Source organism: Podospora pseudocomata, chromosome 7 (assembly GCF_035222375.1).
Source record: "Podospora pseudocomata strain CBS 415.72m chromosome 7, whole genome shotgun sequence".
Taxonomy (NCBI): Eukaryota; Fungi; Ascomycota; class Sordariomycetes; order Sordariales; family Podosporaceae; genus Podospora; species Podospora pseudocomata.
The window spans coordinates 1,089,268-1,107,374 of NC_085891.1; the positions used below are offsets into that span (position 1 = coordinate 1,089,268).

Genomic DNA, 18,107 nt, shown 5'->3' on the forward strand with positions numbered 1-18,107 from the left:
CATTTTTCAAAACGACCACCGCTTCATCGGATTGCTCGTCAAAGTCCAAACTGGACGTTCTCTGGCCCACATTATGGCGCGTTTTATAGCTGCCAAGAATTGAGAAGAAAAAACGTTGGCTCAGAACGGAAACCGCTTTGGAACTAGCCCTGGAGGAGTGGATTACAGGGCTTATACTGCCGCTCATGCGAGCCACCCATCCAGCTGCTCGGGGCCAGTTCCTCGGGTCGCTAGGGGTGCGGGAGTCACGCAAGTGTAAGAGTGTCTTGCTTGTCTTCCCGCCTGCGTTGAAGACCGTTGCCAGCGCCCATCATTTCTTTTTGCCTCGTTCAACATGAAGAAAGAAAGAGACGAGAAAAACTGTCCGGCAGCCAACCATTCCAGAAGGAGTCGTTGTCGAAGCCCCCTTGTGGCCCTAGCAGACGGGCAAGCATTTACGCATTCTGCAGTTCCACGCCCCCCCCCCCCTCCCCGGCTTCCATGGCCAGTGGTAACTGGACCCCGGTACCTGTCCAGGGCACTACTGACACCTCCACTGCCCAAAGGACCCAACTGCTCGTTCGTGCTGAAGTCAAGGGTCAGCATCCTAGCTCATACACTACCTACTAGGTACACCGGTACCTACACTGTTCCTTGACCGATAAGAGGGGGAGTGGGTAAGAAACCGACATGGGCCTTACACCTGGGGGTTTAAAGGTTGGTGCATGGTAACCGCAAGAGCCTGCTATCTTTGTCATTTCCAACCTGGACGCTCTCAATATCTTCTTGTCCCAAGTCTTCAACCTTTGGTCTCGGGACAGTAACGGAAAAGTGGCCCCGAAAGAGTACGCTGAGACGGGGCTTTGATATCAGTAACACTATTGCCGCCGTTCGGAAGACACGATAACTACTGGGCTGCTCTCTCAGTCCACTCCCCCGAGCTCCTCGATACCCACCACAGAGACACCACAGGTCCCCTCTCCGTCGTAAAATTGCGAGGCAACGACGGGAAGGCCTTGGCTGTGCTGTGGGATTGTCCATTCAGACGACAAATCACCTTAGCGCAAACTCTGGGGTCCCTCACTTCGACCACTCAACTGCGAAGAGCATCCGTACAGAGGAGATAATAAGTGGTGGCTCGCCCCGCTTCACCTCCAAGGTCACCCGCAGCCCGTTCTGCTTGAATCGTATGTGTGTTTCTGCATTCGCTACCTGATATACTCGGCAAAGATCCCATCCCATCCCGTACTCCACGACGGCTGTACCCTTTCCTGTCCGAGGTATCCTGCAGCGTGGCTTCCATCAAACCTGGTGCTGGCACGCAACCGCCTGACGCAGGCCAACGCATAGAGGTAGTCGTGGGCCTTTGAACACGCACTTGCATCTACTTTGGCGTCATTGCTCCGCTGCCGCTCTCCAGTACGGCCCAGTGTCGCCCTACAGCTTCGCCAGCAGAGGACGTGGTTCGGAATCCGCTCTCTCAGCGCCTTACACACCTTGTGTGACATAAAGGGACATCGTCAGAGCACCTCCCGGGACCCCAAACCTTCCATCCTCGACAGTGGAACAGCCGGCTTATAGCTGTTTCAAACACGAATCCGTCAGTCTGGCGATCACGGCGCCGATTCACCAGCGGTGGGCCCAAGAACCAGCACCCCGCTGGTCTGGTGCGGACACCTCGCTGCTGTTCACGACAGCCGCCCAGGACCACCGAAGGAGGGGAGCCCAAGGTACTGGCCTTGATCAAGGACTGGTCCTCCCGGTGCCCGACAGCAGTTACAGGCGTCAATGTCACGGTCTTCAAGGCCTCAAAAGCGAAGGGGAACAGACCTCGATGTCGCAGGGGGGGCCAGCACCTCCCCCTTCTTCTCGTCCTTCTTCGCAATCGCCAGCGACAGACACCAACACCTCTCCACAACACCGACAACAACATCTCGGTCAACAAGATGCTCCCAGAACACAGTCGTCCCATAACCCCAGCGGAGCAACGGTAGTCGAAGGAAACGAAAGAGGCTGGCAGCCAGGAAACCGACCCTCCGGCGTACACAACATCCTTAATCCAGCAGGCTCACAACCTGCTCCTGCCGAAGGCAGCCCCCAACCAACAATGGGGCCAACTCCTCAATATGGGACAACACAGGGCTCGCCTTCACGTCCTTATACCATCCCAGGACAGAGTGGGGCTTCCACACCAAGGGCAACTCACGCGCAGACACATCCGACAGCATCTCCGGCCGGTGGTTCCTCTTCGGCCGAGAGGGGCTCACCTTCCTCTGTCCATCCCTATCCTTTTACTGCGAGACGGATACTAACCCCAAAGTCCCCGAGAGTTGCAAGCCTTAGCAGGGCTGCTCTGCGAACAGTCGAACCTCAGCTCGCAAATTTACCCGCCCCTACTCCGAGAACTTCGTCTCAGACAAATGACCTTTCCATGCTCGTCGGCCCTCCGTTGGGAGCTCCGTCGCCATACCCCGGCTCCCACGCCCCCACGCGGCCGACCTCTGGGCTTTCTCGATCACTCTCACAGCCCAGTCTGAGCCACGGCCACCCAATGGCACACCCCCGTGAACTAGCACACCCAGCTCCCCTCAAACGTGAACACAGCGGGCAGCCAGTCTTTCCAGGCTCACCATATGGGACACCGACCATGTCAAGCAGGGGACTGCCGGCATCCAATCCTCATGGTGATGGGCGATGGGGGCCAGGGCCCATGGGCACACTTCCGCCAGCAGGCTCAGCAACTCGAAGCTTGCAGATTTCGGAAGGCCAGACTCTATTAACAATCACACCGAGGCATGGAGAGGAGATTGTGGTTCCGGTGGACGTTCACCAAGCGTCGAAGCAGGCGGATGAGAAGAGACAACGAAACGCGGGGGCTTCAGCGAGATTCAGACAGCGCAAGAAGGAGAGGGAGAGAGAACAGCAACAGGGGCTACAAAAGTTGGAGTCGAGAAACCGGGAGTTGGAAAGGAAGGCGGATGAGCTGGAGAAGCGGTGCCAGGAGCTACAAATTGAGCGTGACCACTACAGAAATGACCGAAATCGTCTGCGAGATATCGTTGCCCGAACGGCTGGTATCAGCGAGTGGGCGGAAGGACCACCGAGCCCGTCTACGTCAAGAGTCCCCGCACCCTATCCACCGGCAGGAGATAGCAGGTCACATACACCACACCAACAACCGATGCCAGTATCGCACGCGCACTCACAGTCACACTCTCACCCATACCCTCACCCTCACCCTGCTGTTCACCCTCTTCAACATCCCCACCCGCATCCTCATGTGCGCCCGAGCGCCTACGGGGAACCATCTATGCTCGAGCCGCCCCTGAGAAGGCGAAGAACAGATTCCGAACCTCAGATGCCCACATCATCCTTTGCCCTTTCCACACCGACTACCCTGCCACCCATCGCTGGTGCTTCTGCGTTTGGAATCCCACCGTCTCCCCATATTACACCACCCCCGGGACCTTCACGACTACCCCCTCTTCGATTCGAGCCCCAGCCGGGAGGAACTTCCTCGACGACACCATCACCTGCCCCCAGCGGCCCTCCCTCTCTGCCACCGACGCTTCCCCCGTCCCTCCCCCCTCAACCGATCACACCATACCCGCCTCAATACCACCGAAAGAGCTCGTACGAAACCGCCGGTTGGGCTACCGAGCCACGACCTTCTGAGGGAGGACCGAGGTGAATAACGCATACGACAGAACATACTACACATATCGAGTCATTTACACCCAATACCCTATAATACCCCCTTCCACCACATACATTTCCTTTGTTTTTATTGGGCATCATACTAGAGGATCAAAACAAATTGCCACGGGCGACCAGGGCGAGGCCAGACGGACCACAGTTTCTTGTTTAGGGCGGTAGGAGAATGAAAAATCAAAAGATGTTTTTGGCTTTATTTTTCTAACTGTCGTTGGTTTCTTTTGTCTTTTTGCTAGCATTTTGGAAGCGCGGGGTTTCTTGATGGGTTCTTTTTGGGTTTTGGGTTTTCTATTATCAAACTTGTTGTAATACCCACCACACAGCATATAGCATTCCTTTTTTCTCTGTCTGTATATTTTTTTTGTTGAATATCAAGTTTCTAATCATCATAACACCACCACCTGCACATATTCAGCCTTTTGTTCAGTTATGTACAATCTTTTTTTTTTTTTTTTTTTTTTTTTTTTTTAGATATATTCGCGGAGAGAGGAGGTACGGTGGGAGGAGGAATAATTGTCTTTTTGGGCTACTATGCCAATGAAAGCTTAGCTGGGGAGGATTGGGTGGGTTTTCTCTTTCTGGACACACGGGCGTTGGATTAGGAAAAGTTGGAGCAGCAGCAGAAAGTGTGCGTGTGTTCCTGCAAGAAGTTTCACCGATTGGACAATGTTTTCTCCTTGATTTCTTGCCTCTGATTTGTCTGCTTTAATCTTGACAAGTTCGGTTCAAAGAGGAGGAGGCTGGGGGAGAGGGGGGGGAAGAGCAAGGTTTCAGGGGGGAGCAGCCGGCGAGCATATTCGATACCAAGATTGTTTTTATCATTGTTGTTCAACTTCTATTCGTTGGATACCCGACAGGATACAAAGTCAACAGACGGCCGAGGTAGGAGGTTGGGCGGGGGCTACAGGCAGCGGTAGAATGCAAACTGCATGTGTATATGTATGTTTACATACTGCATGCCTGTCTGTGAGGGGGAGGAGGCTGGAGCTGTATCCAATGGGGATATATAATAGGGTAGTAGCACGCGGCTGGCACGAAGCTGTGGTTTGCTGTCCGGCCGTGATCTCTCAAAGCAGCAGCTGCAAGATAGAGCTTTGAGAAGCAAAGCTACTGTTACAGTACATGTACATATATTTGGTAAATTGCATACGTTATTGTATATCTAGTTGCAACCGCCAGCAAGTAAATCAAGAATGTCCAAAGGATCAGAAGAGCCACAAAGCTAGTTACATGCCTAATTAGGTAGGATCAAAGTGCGGAAATAATAAAACGTTAAGGTTGACCGGTGGTCTACACATCAAACTGTGGCTTAAGAGTTGTTGTTGTCCATGCATTCAGACGCCAGATGATAAAATCCCCGATTACCGCGCTTAAATGATTCGACATAGGCGCCGTTTTATACCCCCCTTCCCCCCACCACACCCACCTTCACACGAATCCAACGTGCATGTTTTGGGCGAGCGCGGGTGATGGAGGGTGGTGTTGCAGTTTCGCCAGGCTGCAGAAAGTGCAGAAAAAAAATGTAGGTATTGTATGTGTGAGTATGAATTGTGCTGCTGCTGCTGCTGCAACACCAGAGTTACGTTGCCTTTTCACCCATCCACAGACACACACAAACTGCTGAGCCGCAGCCTCGTTCTGCTGCAACATATGCAAGAAGGCTTGCCTCGCCTTGTCAAACCGTTGTTCCCCCCACCCCCCCGATTTACCCTTTTCAGCATCATGGTGTGTTACAACACACACCTATGTGACACCCCACCCCCGCCTTGGGCCTCCCCCATAACACCTCCTCCTCCAAAAGATGGTGTGTAAGAAACCGTCTGGTCGGGCGAGGTGAGGAAGGGAAGACCGGGCAAAACAAGGTTGGGGTGTACAGTACTGCTAATCCTGGGTGATCCATGAGGTGGCTACTACCGGTCAACACACCCATCACCGGTCACCACCCATTCCTTCCTTCCTTCCTTCCTTCCCCCCACCACCGCCGCCGCCTCGCAGAAAGCTAGGTCTTGAACAAGACGACTCTGTGGCACATTGTGTTGTTCCAGAGTTTCTTGGCTTGTCTTGTTGACAATCTCATCATTTTCCCACTCGCCGCGTCTGACGATAGTTTTTTGCCATTGGCCATGTATAAGCGACCGCAGCAAATAAACCATTTGCATGAAATGAAGGTATTCCATTCGTCACAACCTCCTTGTCACGCCATCATTGATACGAACCGCTTGTACTCAGTTGCTACCGGGCTCAGTAAGAAATCCGCCGGTTTCTGTAGCGATATGCCCTCTCGCCATTGAATACCTCCACTCCACTGCATCTCGTCGGTTAGTTGCATGGCATAACGGCACATGGCGAGTTAGATATTCGACAGGCTGGGCTAATTAGAACAAGAGAAACGGCTAGCTTTTCGGTCGTGTCGGTCGAATCAGAGACGAAAGGATGCAATATCCTTTTTGAGCCAGTTGAAACTCACTCGCGAGAAATCAACCGTGGGCGGGTCGACTCGTAGCGTCGATCCAACGTCCGCAAGTGGTAGCGCTATTAGATTGTGGATACGACAGTGATAGGAAGAAGCAACACCGACCAGTCAACCAAAGAAGACGCCGTTGTGCATCTTGGCTGAGTCGAAGGTTGCGTATACTCTCCTTTTACAGGCGCGGAAAGCAAGGTGGTATTCCATTTCCGTCTCTGCAGGATCTCCATCTCACACCCATGTCTCATCTCAGTGTCTTCATCGCGGGGTTCTTCAGCGATGAAGAAAGTCACCCGACTCATCAAGGTTCTTAGCATGTGGATTGTTCCACCGTTTCGAGGTGCCATTGCTGGGGCGGTGTTGTTCGAGATGACATGATCTTGACAAGCTGGGCGTCAGCCAACCGGGCTAAATTTTTGGCGGCTGCCAATCACGGTATGTCGAGATTTCAATATCCGAAACAGGCGCAAAAGTACGAGGGTGAGCCGGAATAGAGTGCCTTGTTACTTCGGAGCTTGTCACATCGGTGTAACAATCTCGAATTTGCGGTGGATGGTGGCGGTGACCGCTACCGAAGGTTGGACATTCTGTTTTATTCATTGGCATCTCAAGGTGTTGGTCATAAGTGATTGGGAAATGAGAGTACATCAGTCAGGAAGGTAGAGAGTAGACCGTGATCCCTGAGTGTTTTGCGTAAATGATAGCTGAGCATGTTTGACAGAATACTGGACTAAAAATCGATAGGTGCGCGGGATGATGGTTTGTGAGGGTTGCTCGCTACCTCAAGGCCGTCCGAGTATCGTCTGGGGCCTGTGGAAGTGTAGCAGTCCTTGTCTTTCTGTCCCAAACGTTGCAAAACAGTGCCGTACCGGCAAGTTCGATCTCGGTAAATCGGAGGCGACGTTGCAACGAAACCGGCAGTCTGTCCAAATTCAGTCGACATCGCGAGATAAACAGCGCGTTTTTGAGATTGCTGTTGACACCATCGAAGACCGTTGTAACTCTTCGAATCTTGTCATTCTCCCTACCGACTTTTCCTCCCACTGGAGAAACGGAGCGTGGTACTTCCGCGGGTCCTCGTTCATGGAAGGAGAAGATTGCCCTGGGCCTTCATCACATGACGGATTGGGCCAAGGAAGCCATAGAATAGCACCGAAAAAGAAAGAAAAATCGATTCACAAGTCTTTGGTTGTCATCTGGGGAGCGAGTCAGCGATGTAACATCACCATAGGATTACCGAGGTGTCCACCGCCAGATGATACTGGAGACGGTGAGAAGACTTACTCGGCGGGACAAGATAGCGGTGTGTACTGAAATGTATCGAACTGAACTGGCGTTGAAGCCCAATACAGTGCGGTGGTAAGCAGTGTGTCTGCACCCAATGGTGTGGTTGAGGGAGGCACAGTCGTTGCTCCCGCACCCATGTTGGGGTTACATGATCCGACCTGTCGGGTTTGGGCTTGCACATGGGTCAGTCATGGCCACGGGACGTTGATCCGGATCGGTGGGACGATTCAGCGACCAAAGGGGGAATTGGAATTTAATGCAAAGGTTGTTTCAAGCAGTGAAGGTGGGAGCTGAGAAACGGTGATAAGATATCCTTGGCGATAGCAATGCAATGCAACAGCAACTGCCGAGCCCAAGTGGATTTCAACTGGCCTTGGAGGGCTGAGAGGGGGATTGAGAAGGGGACATTGTGATAGCTTAGGGTTGAAAAGAAGAAGAAGGGGACTGTGTAATAGAAGCTCAAAGGGCAGCGCAGTTTTTTGAAATCCCATCTGAAGTCTTTGCACAAGATAGATGGGATGAAAGGTTCAGTTGATAGTTGAAGATGGTGACGCTGATGAAGTGTGGGGGTTAGCCTTGTGCCACATGCAGGAGCAGGGATAAGCCACAGTTGAGCCGCTCCACTTTCTGACCTCACTCGAACCGTCCAAAAGTTTATCGCTGCTAGCTATCGGGCCAAGAAATATCAACGAGGTCGTCAACCATCTGCCATTGTTGCGCCGGGGGAAAGGACAGCAATAATGGCAGACTCACCACGCTCGCCCAAGAGGCGGCGTATTCTCGCCTCAATCAACCGCCCAGATCACGATGCCGGCAGCGATAGCGATGAATACGGCCCAAGACCAGCAGGCCAACCAAGCAAGACGTATCGCGATATGCCCCGCCATAAATCAACCCCTCCAGGCGAGGAACCACCAGACGCCAAAGATGAACCGCATCAGTCAGAGAAACAGGACGATCCTATGCCTACAGATGGCTCAAACCAAACCCCAGAAGCAGACGGCAACTCTACGAAGCCGAAACCCACCAAATTCCGCTTCAAATCCAAGTCCTCCCGCTCCCGCCGAGATCGCGATAAAGACCGGGAGGAAAGGGATCTCGACAGAGACAAACGCAGATCCAGCTCCAGAGACCGCACCTCCTCGCAATCCCACCGCCACCGTCACAGGTCCCGCTCCCCCTCCGACAAACACCGCCGCTCCTCCCACCGTCACCACCACCAACACCGCTCCTCCCGCCGCCGCCGGCCCCCCTCCCCCCAACAACCCGACCCCTTTGCCCCGGACCCTCTAGATCCAGAAACCGCCTTCCGCGAATCCCTCTTCGACGCCATGGCCGACGACGAAGGCGCCGCATACTGGGAAGCCATCTACGGCCAGCCAATCCACATTTATTCCAACCCCGAACATGTCAACCCCGCCACCGGCCACCTAGAAAAGATGACAGATGAGGAATACGCCGAGTATGTCCGTCAGAAGATGTGGGAGAAGACCCATGCTGGCCTGTTGGAAGAACGGGAGAAGCGCAAAAAGCAAAAAGAGGAACAGGCCAAGAAGGACGAAGAAAGAAGGAGGATAGAAAAAGAAATGGAGAGGAGTTTTATACGAGGGGAGGAGAGGCGGGTGAAACGGTCATGGAGGACGAGGTTTGAGAGGTATCTACAGAAATGGGAGGAGTGGGTTAAAGATGCTGCGCCGGGGGCGGAGAAGATTCCTTGGCCGATTGGAGTGGAGAGGGATGAGGAGGGGGGTTTTAGGGCGGGGGAGGTGAGGACCTTTTTTGTGAATGGGCTGGGGCTGGAGGAGACTGGGGAGAAGGAGTTTGTGGCTAGGTTGAAGGAGGAGAGGGTGAGGTGGCATCCGGATAAGATACAGCAGCGGTTGTTGGGGGGGTCGGGGACGGTGGATAAGGGGGTTATGAGGGATGTCACGGCGGTTTTTCAGGTTGTGGATGGGTTGTGGGGGGAGCTGAGGAGGAATATGGGGAAGTGACATTATGTTATGGCATGGCGATAGGCGTTTTTGGGCTATTTTACCGGTTATGAGGTGTTGAAGACTTAATGATCAAGGTTGTTAATGATACCATAGGGGTGTTAGATTATGATAATAGAGATTGGGAGGTGCAGGAAGATTTGGAATTTGTGAGATTGTAACATCGAATTGATACTGTGTTAGTGTTAGACAGTGAGGAACGAGCAAAAAGCAGAAACGTGAGAGGCCATAGGATTTGTTGATAAAAAAGAAATAGAAACAAAAAAGGGCTAAAAACATACAACACCAGGAATTCCCCAGTGGTCACCCACCTGGGTACTGGTCTGGCCCTTGGCAGGTTATCGAGGGGAGAACGGACGGGATCCCGAGTTTTCTGCCAGGTATGGTCGTATGTGATAGTTATAGTTGATTTTGGAGCTTATGTAGCATATAATGACTAATCATGGCATATATGCGCGCTTTGGACTTAAGGTGTATTAGCGGCAGGGCAAGTAACACATGCAGCTCTGCTCTAGTGTGAAGTGTTGGAAATACTTATCATGTCCGCTTATATCTTTGAGGAACTGTTGTTGACTACCTGTTATCTACTTTGAAAGGCATTCTCACCAAGGTATCCTTCACTGCCATCCGTCTGTGTGTTTATCTTGCTTTTTCTTTTCTTCTGGTGATTTCAGCAGTACCTGCCTCTTGCCAAACGTCGAGGTTTCTGTAGGCAGGTATTCTACCTAACTTGACCTCGCTACCTCCTTCTGCTGTGACCTGTGGGAATGTCTACTCAGGTGCAGTGCAAGTAAACAAGCATAAAGCACCCGGACAAACCCACTAAATTTGCTGACAGTCCATGTCTCACCTCCTCTGTCTTTCCCCCCCCGGGGTTCCGTAATTTTCCAGATGTTTCTCATGTGTCAAATGTCTCCGATTTTCTTTATTCTCCGGTCCGGTGTCTGTGTGTTTGTTCTGTTGTATCCGGGTCCGAGACCCTTTATGCATCATGCCGAATTCCAGAGGTACCCAACATAGGATTGTGGGAGCACATTCACAGGACACAACAGTCAACTGTGCTTATACCACCTAGCAATTGACGGGAGGCAGTTTGATTGCGTTGGTACTGTTGTGACATATACTGAGGGACGATCCCCTCGTAAACATATCAGGTTGAGAGGGAAACATTTGTCTGACTTTGTTTTGTTTCGTCTAACAACCGAGAGTTAATGACGTACAATAATCAGCTGTCTGCGGCCATCCCAAGGGTTCTGAGATGCCCTGCATCATCCCTCATCTGGACTTCACATTTCATCTGATTCAAGCCGACGAAGCCGTGTGATTCAAGTGAAATCTGTATTTGGTATAAAAGACTAAGAATCATGGCACAGTTGTAACAAAAAAACAACAAAAAAAGTAACCCTGATACAGGATCCAGATTCATACAAAGAACCTTAAACCAAGTAAACCAGATATCACTGAACACAAAAAAAAATACCCGTCGATTAATTGCTCATGCTAGCAAACCCCTCATTCCCAGATCCCTCCAAATTTCCAAAGCGATCTTGTTGCTGTGTTCTGTCCAGCACCTGTCCATTATTGAAAACCTGCCAGCATTGAACCCCCCTCCCCTCCCCACCGCCCAAACCCCAAAAGCATTAATGTTGTTACAGAAGGCTCCATCCATGTACACCGTAAATCGCTTTGACTGATTTAAAAGTTGGCCAAGAGGGCGGCACCACCAAAGAGGGCACCCATGGCGACGGCGGCCGTCTGTTGAGGGCCGGCGTTGGTGGCAGAGCTGGAGGCAGACCCGGCAGCCTCGGTGGCGGAGCTGACACGGGAAGCGACGGTGGAGGTGTAGCCGGCCAGCTCCGAGGTGAGGGAATCTCTGTCGGCGCCGGTGGCAGTGGCGATGGCAGAGCTGAAGCTGGAGAGCACAGAGTCGGCGCTGGTGCTGATGGAGTTGAGCTCTGACTCGGCAGAGGTGCTCACCGACTCAAGGGCAGAGCTGACGACGGAGGAGACAGAGGCCGCGCTGGAAGCAATGGACGAGATAGCGGCGGTGTCTGTGGGGTCGATGCTGGTGGTGTCGACAACGGTGGTGGTGTCTTGGGCCTAATGCCAGGTGTGTTAGCACTGCGTACATGATGCATAGGAGAAGCGTGGTCAGGCACATACAACAACAAGGGCAGCAAAGCCGGCGAGGATAGGAGCGAAACGCATGTTGACGGTTGTGAAGGGTTGGTGATCAAAGTGTTGGTTAGGCTTTTTGCGAGGTAAAGCGACAAAAGACAGCAACTCGACAGAACGATGGATAGCAGGGTGAGGCAGACGGGTGAATTGTGGGATGGAAAGTCCTAGTGAGGTCAGATGCTCAGAGGACCTACTTATATGTGTCTCTCGCATGACCCAAGACGTACGCGGCGTACCGTACATGCATCTCGATCGGCCGCCAGCCAGCTGCAGGTCCCTTTGTCATAGAGTTTGGGTTTGACCGAGCCTTTACCGATCAACCTTGGGATGGAATGCGTGTGGGCTCGGTAACCCAGCAACCCGCCGCTACGTCTGTGGTGCGGCGATCCAGACCAGACACTGTCTTGGCCATTGGCACATGCAGGGCGCATCACTGTGCGCAATGGGGCGCTAGGGATACGCAAGCCCCGTGGCCGGACGGGCGTCCACCAGGTCCGTCGTGGGTAGCCCGTTGTACCGAATACCCACCGTTGCTCTGCCGTGCGACCAAGGCGATGGGCCGGGATAGCTTGGACTGCCCTTGAGTAATGTCATCATTGCGGGGAGCTTTCGGTTTCAAGATCCGTCACCGGCCGTCTTTACTTGTCCTGTCGTGGCTACGGGATGTGTGTCTCCCTGTCGGAGAATCCGCATCATGGCGCTGTACGCAACCCTAGTTTGGAAATGCGGGTGATGCTGAGATGGAAGATTCTCCTGAAATCTTGGTTCGGTAATGCAGAGGTGCGGGTGATGTTCCCAGATTTCCCTGCTTTGTCGTCGTCGGCTCCGTCTCTGCTCCACCCATCTCGGGCAGCCTCAGCCGTGCCGCCCGGGAGGCAGGGGTCCCAACTTTATTTTGACCCCTCATCCATCTCCACACCAGCTCGTCAACGTTTCCACCTTTGCCGTCAATTCCGTTCACTTCATCCATGATGTCACCGCGATGGTATCAAAGTTGGGGAGATATTAGTTCATATTTTTCTTCTTGAGAATTCGATCTGCTCTGCAGCCATCCAGCTCGCGTATGGCAACGCCTCAACAAAGTGGAAACGCAGGCAAGGGGTCATCGCACAGTCCATTGTGAGCCAATGAGTTGGAAAATTCCGGCTAGCTGCTGGCTGTGTAAGTGTAGTGTAGCATAGACGCATGGTGGTGTTGCCTGTGCGGTCCGAGCTATTCATCAAGCTCAGACTTCTCGGTATGGCGAAATGCCCTTCTTGAGTTCTTGAACAATCTCTGCCGCGGATTCCGGGCTGCTGGTCACAAAGTCGTACCTCTTGCTCTCGGTAGACTTGTACACCACGAGCTAGCGGTCAAAAGGGTTAGTTGGTGGCTCGCCAAACACAGGAGCTCCACACCTGGCCTCGTCACATACCTTGAAATTGGTCGGGTGCTTGCGTGAAACCTTGCAGCCCACCACATTGCTGAAGTGGATGGATGTCATCTTGGAATCGAGATCCCCGCTCTTGGTGCCAGAGGCTGGCATGATGTGGACATGCTCACTGTCAATGGCAAACAGCTTCTCTGACAGCAACCGCATCGGCTGCTTCCGCCAAACTGTGTACTTTCTGACCTGGGTGCTGAGTCCAAGCTCATCCTGCTTCAGGACCTCCTTTGCCAACGGATGGGTACCCAAAAGCTTGGATTTCTTCGCCTTGGTCCAGCTGGAGTTATCAGAAAACAGAACCGGCCTAGGTGACGAGCTGCTTGGCGAACCCGTCATGGTGAGCGGCCCGTCTGTGGCAAAGCGCCGACGGTACAGATCTAATTCTGTGATATTGCCCAACGAAGCGACCGTTCGGTCAAGCATCACCACGGTGCCGGTATTCGGAACCTTCAACACATGATTGGCCTTGTCTAGCTGGCGTTTTCTACACGCCGTGTCCAGAACTTCGGCTAACCACGTTTCGGTGCTGACGTCGAGTGTGAGCATCTGCCCTGGTGCAGCATCTGACGAGTGAATGTGAATGCGAAGGAGCCTCTTCTCACCGCGGGACGCAGGTGCGGTAGGCTGGGTAGATTGAGGCACATCGGCGAACATGGTGCCTGCCTTGTATCCCGTGTTGAGGACGGGGTTCTCTCTAGGCGGCGCGGGAGCACCCAAGACGGCCTCGGGTCGGGGCGTGCCCTTGGGAGTAAGGTCCTTATCCTCCTCTTCGCCGCCGGCTTCTTGCTCGAACTGCGGTGTCACCCGCTGGTTCTCTTCAAATTCATCCTGTGAAGCTTGCGACAAAGCAAAAATGTCGTAGACTTTGGAAGCTGAACGGGCTCTTCCGGCCCTGTTGTTCGCTGTTGTGAATGACGTGAGCTGCTTTTTGCGCTCCAAGGGTGGGAAGTCATCATCGACTTCGCCATCTTCCTCAACCATTCGTAGAGTCCACCAGTTCACATTGAGCTTGTCGCTGGGAAGTGGTGGCTCCAGCTTTTCTTCGTTATATCGCCACAAGCTCAAACCAATTAGGTCGGCAACCGTTACGGCTCGGTCGCCGCCTTCTCCCTCATGAACCGTCCGCCGAATAAGAACCTCGAATGGTTTTGAGGGCTGCTTCGAAAATGGGGCATAAATGCGCAGCATGATGGGATTCGGGTCTCCCTGACCAGAAAGCGAAGCAAATCCATCGAACGGCAAGGTTGGCTTCGTCTTCTTGGCTTTCAGAGCTGCGGATAACAAACTCTTCGGCTGGATCATGCTGATGGGCCGAATTGTGCTCAACGGACGGGGTGGTGGTAGATCGCCCACCGGTAAGTGTAGAGGCAAGGGCATTGCCGACTTCCGTATCGTCATCCTTCGCGTGAACTCCCTGGGTGGTGTGCCCACAACCTGTTCCCGAAGCGAAGCGTTCATAGGGTTCTTCACAGCCTCCAAAATGGATGCTGAGTCGATGCTCTCAATGAAAGCCGAAGACATATCCGAGGCATCAGAATCGGACTCCGCCTCTTCCTCGAGAAGTTCACTTCCCTGTCTCTTGATGCCCTCGGTGGGCTCGGTGAGCTTGACCGACAGCTTGGCGGCTCTAGCTGCCGCTTGTCGGGCGGCTTCCCTGTGCCTGTGATAACCTGATGACTCAAATTCATTCTCCGAAGAGACCTCACTACTCGTCACCGTGTCGCGTCTAACCCGTTCTTTGACAGTTTCGAGAGCGGACTGCGAGCCTCTCCTTGGGACAGGGCGAGCAGGTGAAACGGTGGTCATCTGCCGTAGATTGGATGATTGCAGAGGAGAGGAACCTGATCGGTTGCGCACAGGCATCTTCGCAAATTTTATCTGCTGGGCAGCACGTTGATCAGGCTCATCGTCGCTTTCATCGCTAAGATCGCTGCTGTCATCTTCCTCCATTTGCTCACGCCGGCGCCGCCGTTTCGTCGCTAGACTTGGCCCAAGTGTCTCCGGAACACCACCTGGAAACAAGCCATTTTCTTCGCCCTCATCTTCCAGCGTTAGTCCAGCCGCCTTGGGGGCCTGGAAATACTCGGAAGCAATGGCCGTTGGAATCGGAGGCGAATGAGTCCTCTTGATGAGAGCGGGATTTGGGCGCCATCCTGCCGATTTGAAAGGTGCTGAATTGAGGAAGTTCTCGTTCAAAGTGAAAAGACGCTCGCCAACTCCATCAGCGATATCGTTCAAGTAGCTGGTTCGGAGTTGGTACAAGACCAAACTGAGAGTATGTCAGCTTAATTTGCAGGTAGAAACCTTTTGCATGAGGTACACACTCTTCGACTTGAATGACAGACATGTTGGTTGTGAGAAAGTCGTGGCAGGCGAGGCAGTGTTGGGTTTTACTCTCCAGGCGTGACTTTGATGATTTCAGGTCGGCAGCGAAGATTGATATACGCCCAGGTAGCAAGATAGATTAAAATATGAAGATATCCAGCGTGGTGGGGGAGGGGAGCAATGCAGGAAGCTGGCCGATTGGTGAAAGACGGTGAAACAAGCAGGTGATTAGGAGGTTCGCCCCGCCAAAGGTAGTGAATAGAGAACCCGTCAAGATCAGATGAACATCCAAAATGACAACGTATTCTCTAATCGCCGAGTATACTGCCAGAGCAACCGGTGACGATAAGAAGTCGAAGTGAGAAGTGACTGAGCAGTTGTCAGTTGGATGATGCTTGGTGAGGTGTATGGCCCGCTCACCCCCCAGGGTCCCAGATGCTTGGCGCATTTGTCACGGCGACAGAGAGCCCCACCGAAGCCGAACAGGGATAATTGTGGTTTCTCAGTGATAGCAGACCGAGGTGCTGGAGGGCTTGCTTTATAACAAGTTTATATAAGGTAGCTTTGCAAGAGTTTAATTACATACAATCATTTCGGCAGGAGATAAACCGCTGAGGAGGATACTTTGATTGATTGTCAGTCAAGAGAAACAACCGAGTCGTCGTTGCACTGTGGGTGGAGCTTGACCAAGGCTTATCGATAAGGTAGCCGCGCCTCTGACGGTCGCAGAAGCAATCAACTGTTTGCCTCCTACAAACCCAAACCCCCAATTTCAATCATCGTCATCGGCGCGCAAACGACATCATTTGATCAATATGGGCTTGGTGGACTACTCAGACTCGGATTCCGATGCCGAAATTCCACAACCACAGGCACAGAAACCAGCGTCTGTCCCGGCAGCTAGCGCCGCAAACAATAAGAAGTCATTTCAGAAGCTTGTCGGAGGCTCAGGCAAGATCGTTGTCAACTTACCGACCACGAGCGCGGCAGACAAGATTGCCGACAATGACGGGCCACCCGCGAAACGCGCCAAAACGACGACCGGCGGAAGTCGATTCGGCAACTTTGGCTCTTTCTTACCACCACCGAAGAAAACAACTGCCATCGCTGCATCATCCGATTCCTCTGCGAGGCAGCCAGGCTCAGCGCCGGCACCAAGGGTGAACTTGAGGACAGGCACGGAACCAGCTTTTGTAAGAGGAGGAGACGACGGCTATGGCGATAGCTCATCGACATCAGGAGGCGGTGGCCTCAACCTCCCAGCTCCCAAAAAGAGCTCTGGTCCATCAATACCCGAGGGTCAGAAACCAGAATCGGAGGTCAAGTTGGTGGGGAAGCCGCTCATGTTCAAGCCGCTTTCAGTTGCGAGGAAGAAGACTGGCCTGAACGCCAAAAAGAAGACGACAGCAACAGCGACAGTAGCGAAGACTGAGGTTCCAGCGCGGGTGTCGACACCGACAGAAGCAGTGATCACAGACCCGCCAGTACCCCCGAGTCCGCAAAAGAAACATGTCTCCCTGTTCTCTATCGACGACGACGAAGATGCTCCTCCACCTGTCCCCACGGCCACAACAACCACGGGCGCCTACGAGCCTTTATTTACAGTCCCAGAACCCTCTCCTACCTTACAACACGCACATGATGTCACAGCACCTTACCCTGTAGAAACAACCCAACCTTCATACCCGGTACCGGACGCGTTTGCCGGCCTTTCCAAGGCAGCCCGCCGTGAGCTTTTTGGTCGCTCGGACCAAGTACCGACCAACATGATAAACTTCAACATGGAAGCCGAATACAACTCCAACGAAGCCCTCAGACAGTCGGGTGAACAGCAGGTTTACAATCCGATCAGATCGATTGCTCCAGGCAAGCACAGCTTGAGACAGGTGGTCAACATGGCCCAGAACAACCAGAGTGCCCTGGAGGATAGCTTTGCCAAAGGCAAGCAGAACAAAAGTGACGCTGCAGGGAGATATGGATGGAAGTGATGCGGGGCAAAGGTGTCTCCGGCAGATTCAATATTGTATACGGCATAGTTGTGGCCAACGAGCATTTGACAAGTCAAAGATTCGTCAAACCAACGAAACAATTACCATACCTCAATCGCTATTCTCCAATGACCTTGAAGCATCTTTACGATGCATGCTTTGGCGAAGTGGTCGGGTCGACATGCAGGGAAGGGGTTGCCGATGCAATGCAAGAACGTTGTTCAATTCAAGGATGATTGCATGCTCACTGTTCTGTTTTGGGTTATTTGCAGAAACAATTCTCCTCGACATCTGTTGTGTAACTGTTCCTGACATTATGGAAAGGCGAGATGAGCTATGATGGGATGTCAGCAAGATGGTTTTGAGGAAATGCCCGGAGTGCCTCGTTGCCGTTCTTTTTACAGAAGAGATGAGAGAGGGAATATTCTACGATTGGGTCTCGATTTCTAGAGCCAACAGTGACTGCTGCATGTGCAGATGGATGTCTGCATGCATAGGGGAGGTTGGATGAGAAGCTTGGACTGGACGCTAAAATATCTCTTGGGTCCCATCTCCCCGCATAAGGGGTGGGGTCACCGAAATAGACGCCAGCCAATCCCGGGGTTGGGCGTCTAATGCTGTCCAACGACATGCTTGGCTATTTTTGCACCCTGGGAGCGAAGAGGGTGTTAACCGCCCGACAGGGACCTTTGTTGTGGTGTTATCACATCATAATACCCTTGCTGCAGTAGGCGGATAGACGACGCTGTTAG

The 18,107-nt window shown here is 52.8% G+C and overlaps 5 protein-coding genes across 5 annotated transcripts; 3 read left to right on the forward strand and 2 right to left on the reverse strand.

Annotated features, from left to right (window-relative positions):
• Nucleotides 1-1,813: 1,813 nt before the first annotated feature.
• QC762_701890 (uncharacterized protein) lies at nt 1,814-3,670 on the forward strand (the record flags this gene model as incomplete). The annotated part of the gene is made up of 1 exon (XM_062893050.1): nt 1,814-3,670. One exon carries the CDS (start codon nt 1,814-1,816, stop codon nt 3,668-3,670), a length of 1,857 nt encoding a protein of 618 aa, XP_062739124.1.
• A 4,517-nt stretch (nt 3,671-8,187) lies between these two features.
• On the forward strand, nt 8,188-9,438 carry QC762_701880 (uncharacterized protein; the record flags this gene model as incomplete). Its single annotated transcript, XM_062893049.1, has 1 exon — nt 8,188-9,438. One exon carries the CDS (start codon nt 8,188-8,190, stop codon nt 9,436-9,438), a length of 1,251 nt encoding a protein of 416 aa, XP_062739125.1.
• Nucleotides 9,439-10,757: 1,319 nt separating this feature from the next.
• Nucleotides 10,758-11,859, reverse strand: QC762_701875 (uncharacterized protein; the record flags this gene model as incomplete). The annotated part of the gene is made up of 2 exons (XM_062893048.1): nt 10,758-11,538; nt 11,602-11,859. The coding sequence occupies 2 exons, from the start codon at nt 11,857-11,859 to the stop codon at nt 11,134-11,136; spliced, it is 663 nt and encodes a 220-aa protein (XP_062739126.1). The 3' UTR covers nt 10,758-11,133.
• A 982-nt stretch (nt 11,860-12,841) lies between these two features.
• AVO1 (Component of a membrane-bound complex containing the Tor2p kinase) lies at nt 12,842-15,994 on the reverse strand (the record flags this gene model as incomplete). The annotated part of the gene is given in 4 exon segments (XM_062893047.1): nt 12,842-12,961; nt 13,031-15,311; nt 15,367-15,733; nt 15,752-15,994. 3 exon segments carry the CDS (start codon nt 15,387-15,389, stop codon nt 12,842-12,844), a joined length of 2,424 nt encoding a protein of 807 aa, XP_062739127.1. The 5' UTR covers nt 15,390-15,733; nt 15,752-15,994.
• Nucleotides 15,661-17,355, forward strand: QC762_701860 (uncharacterized protein; the record flags this gene model as incomplete). The annotated part of the gene is made up of 3 exons (XM_062893046.1): nt 15,661-15,725; nt 15,752-15,864; nt 16,097-17,355. 3 exons carry the CDS (start codon nt 15,661-15,663, stop codon nt 17,353-17,355), a joined length of 1,437 nt encoding a protein of 478 aa, XP_062739128.1.
• Between the last annotated feature and the right edge of the window lie 752 nt (nt 17,356-18,107).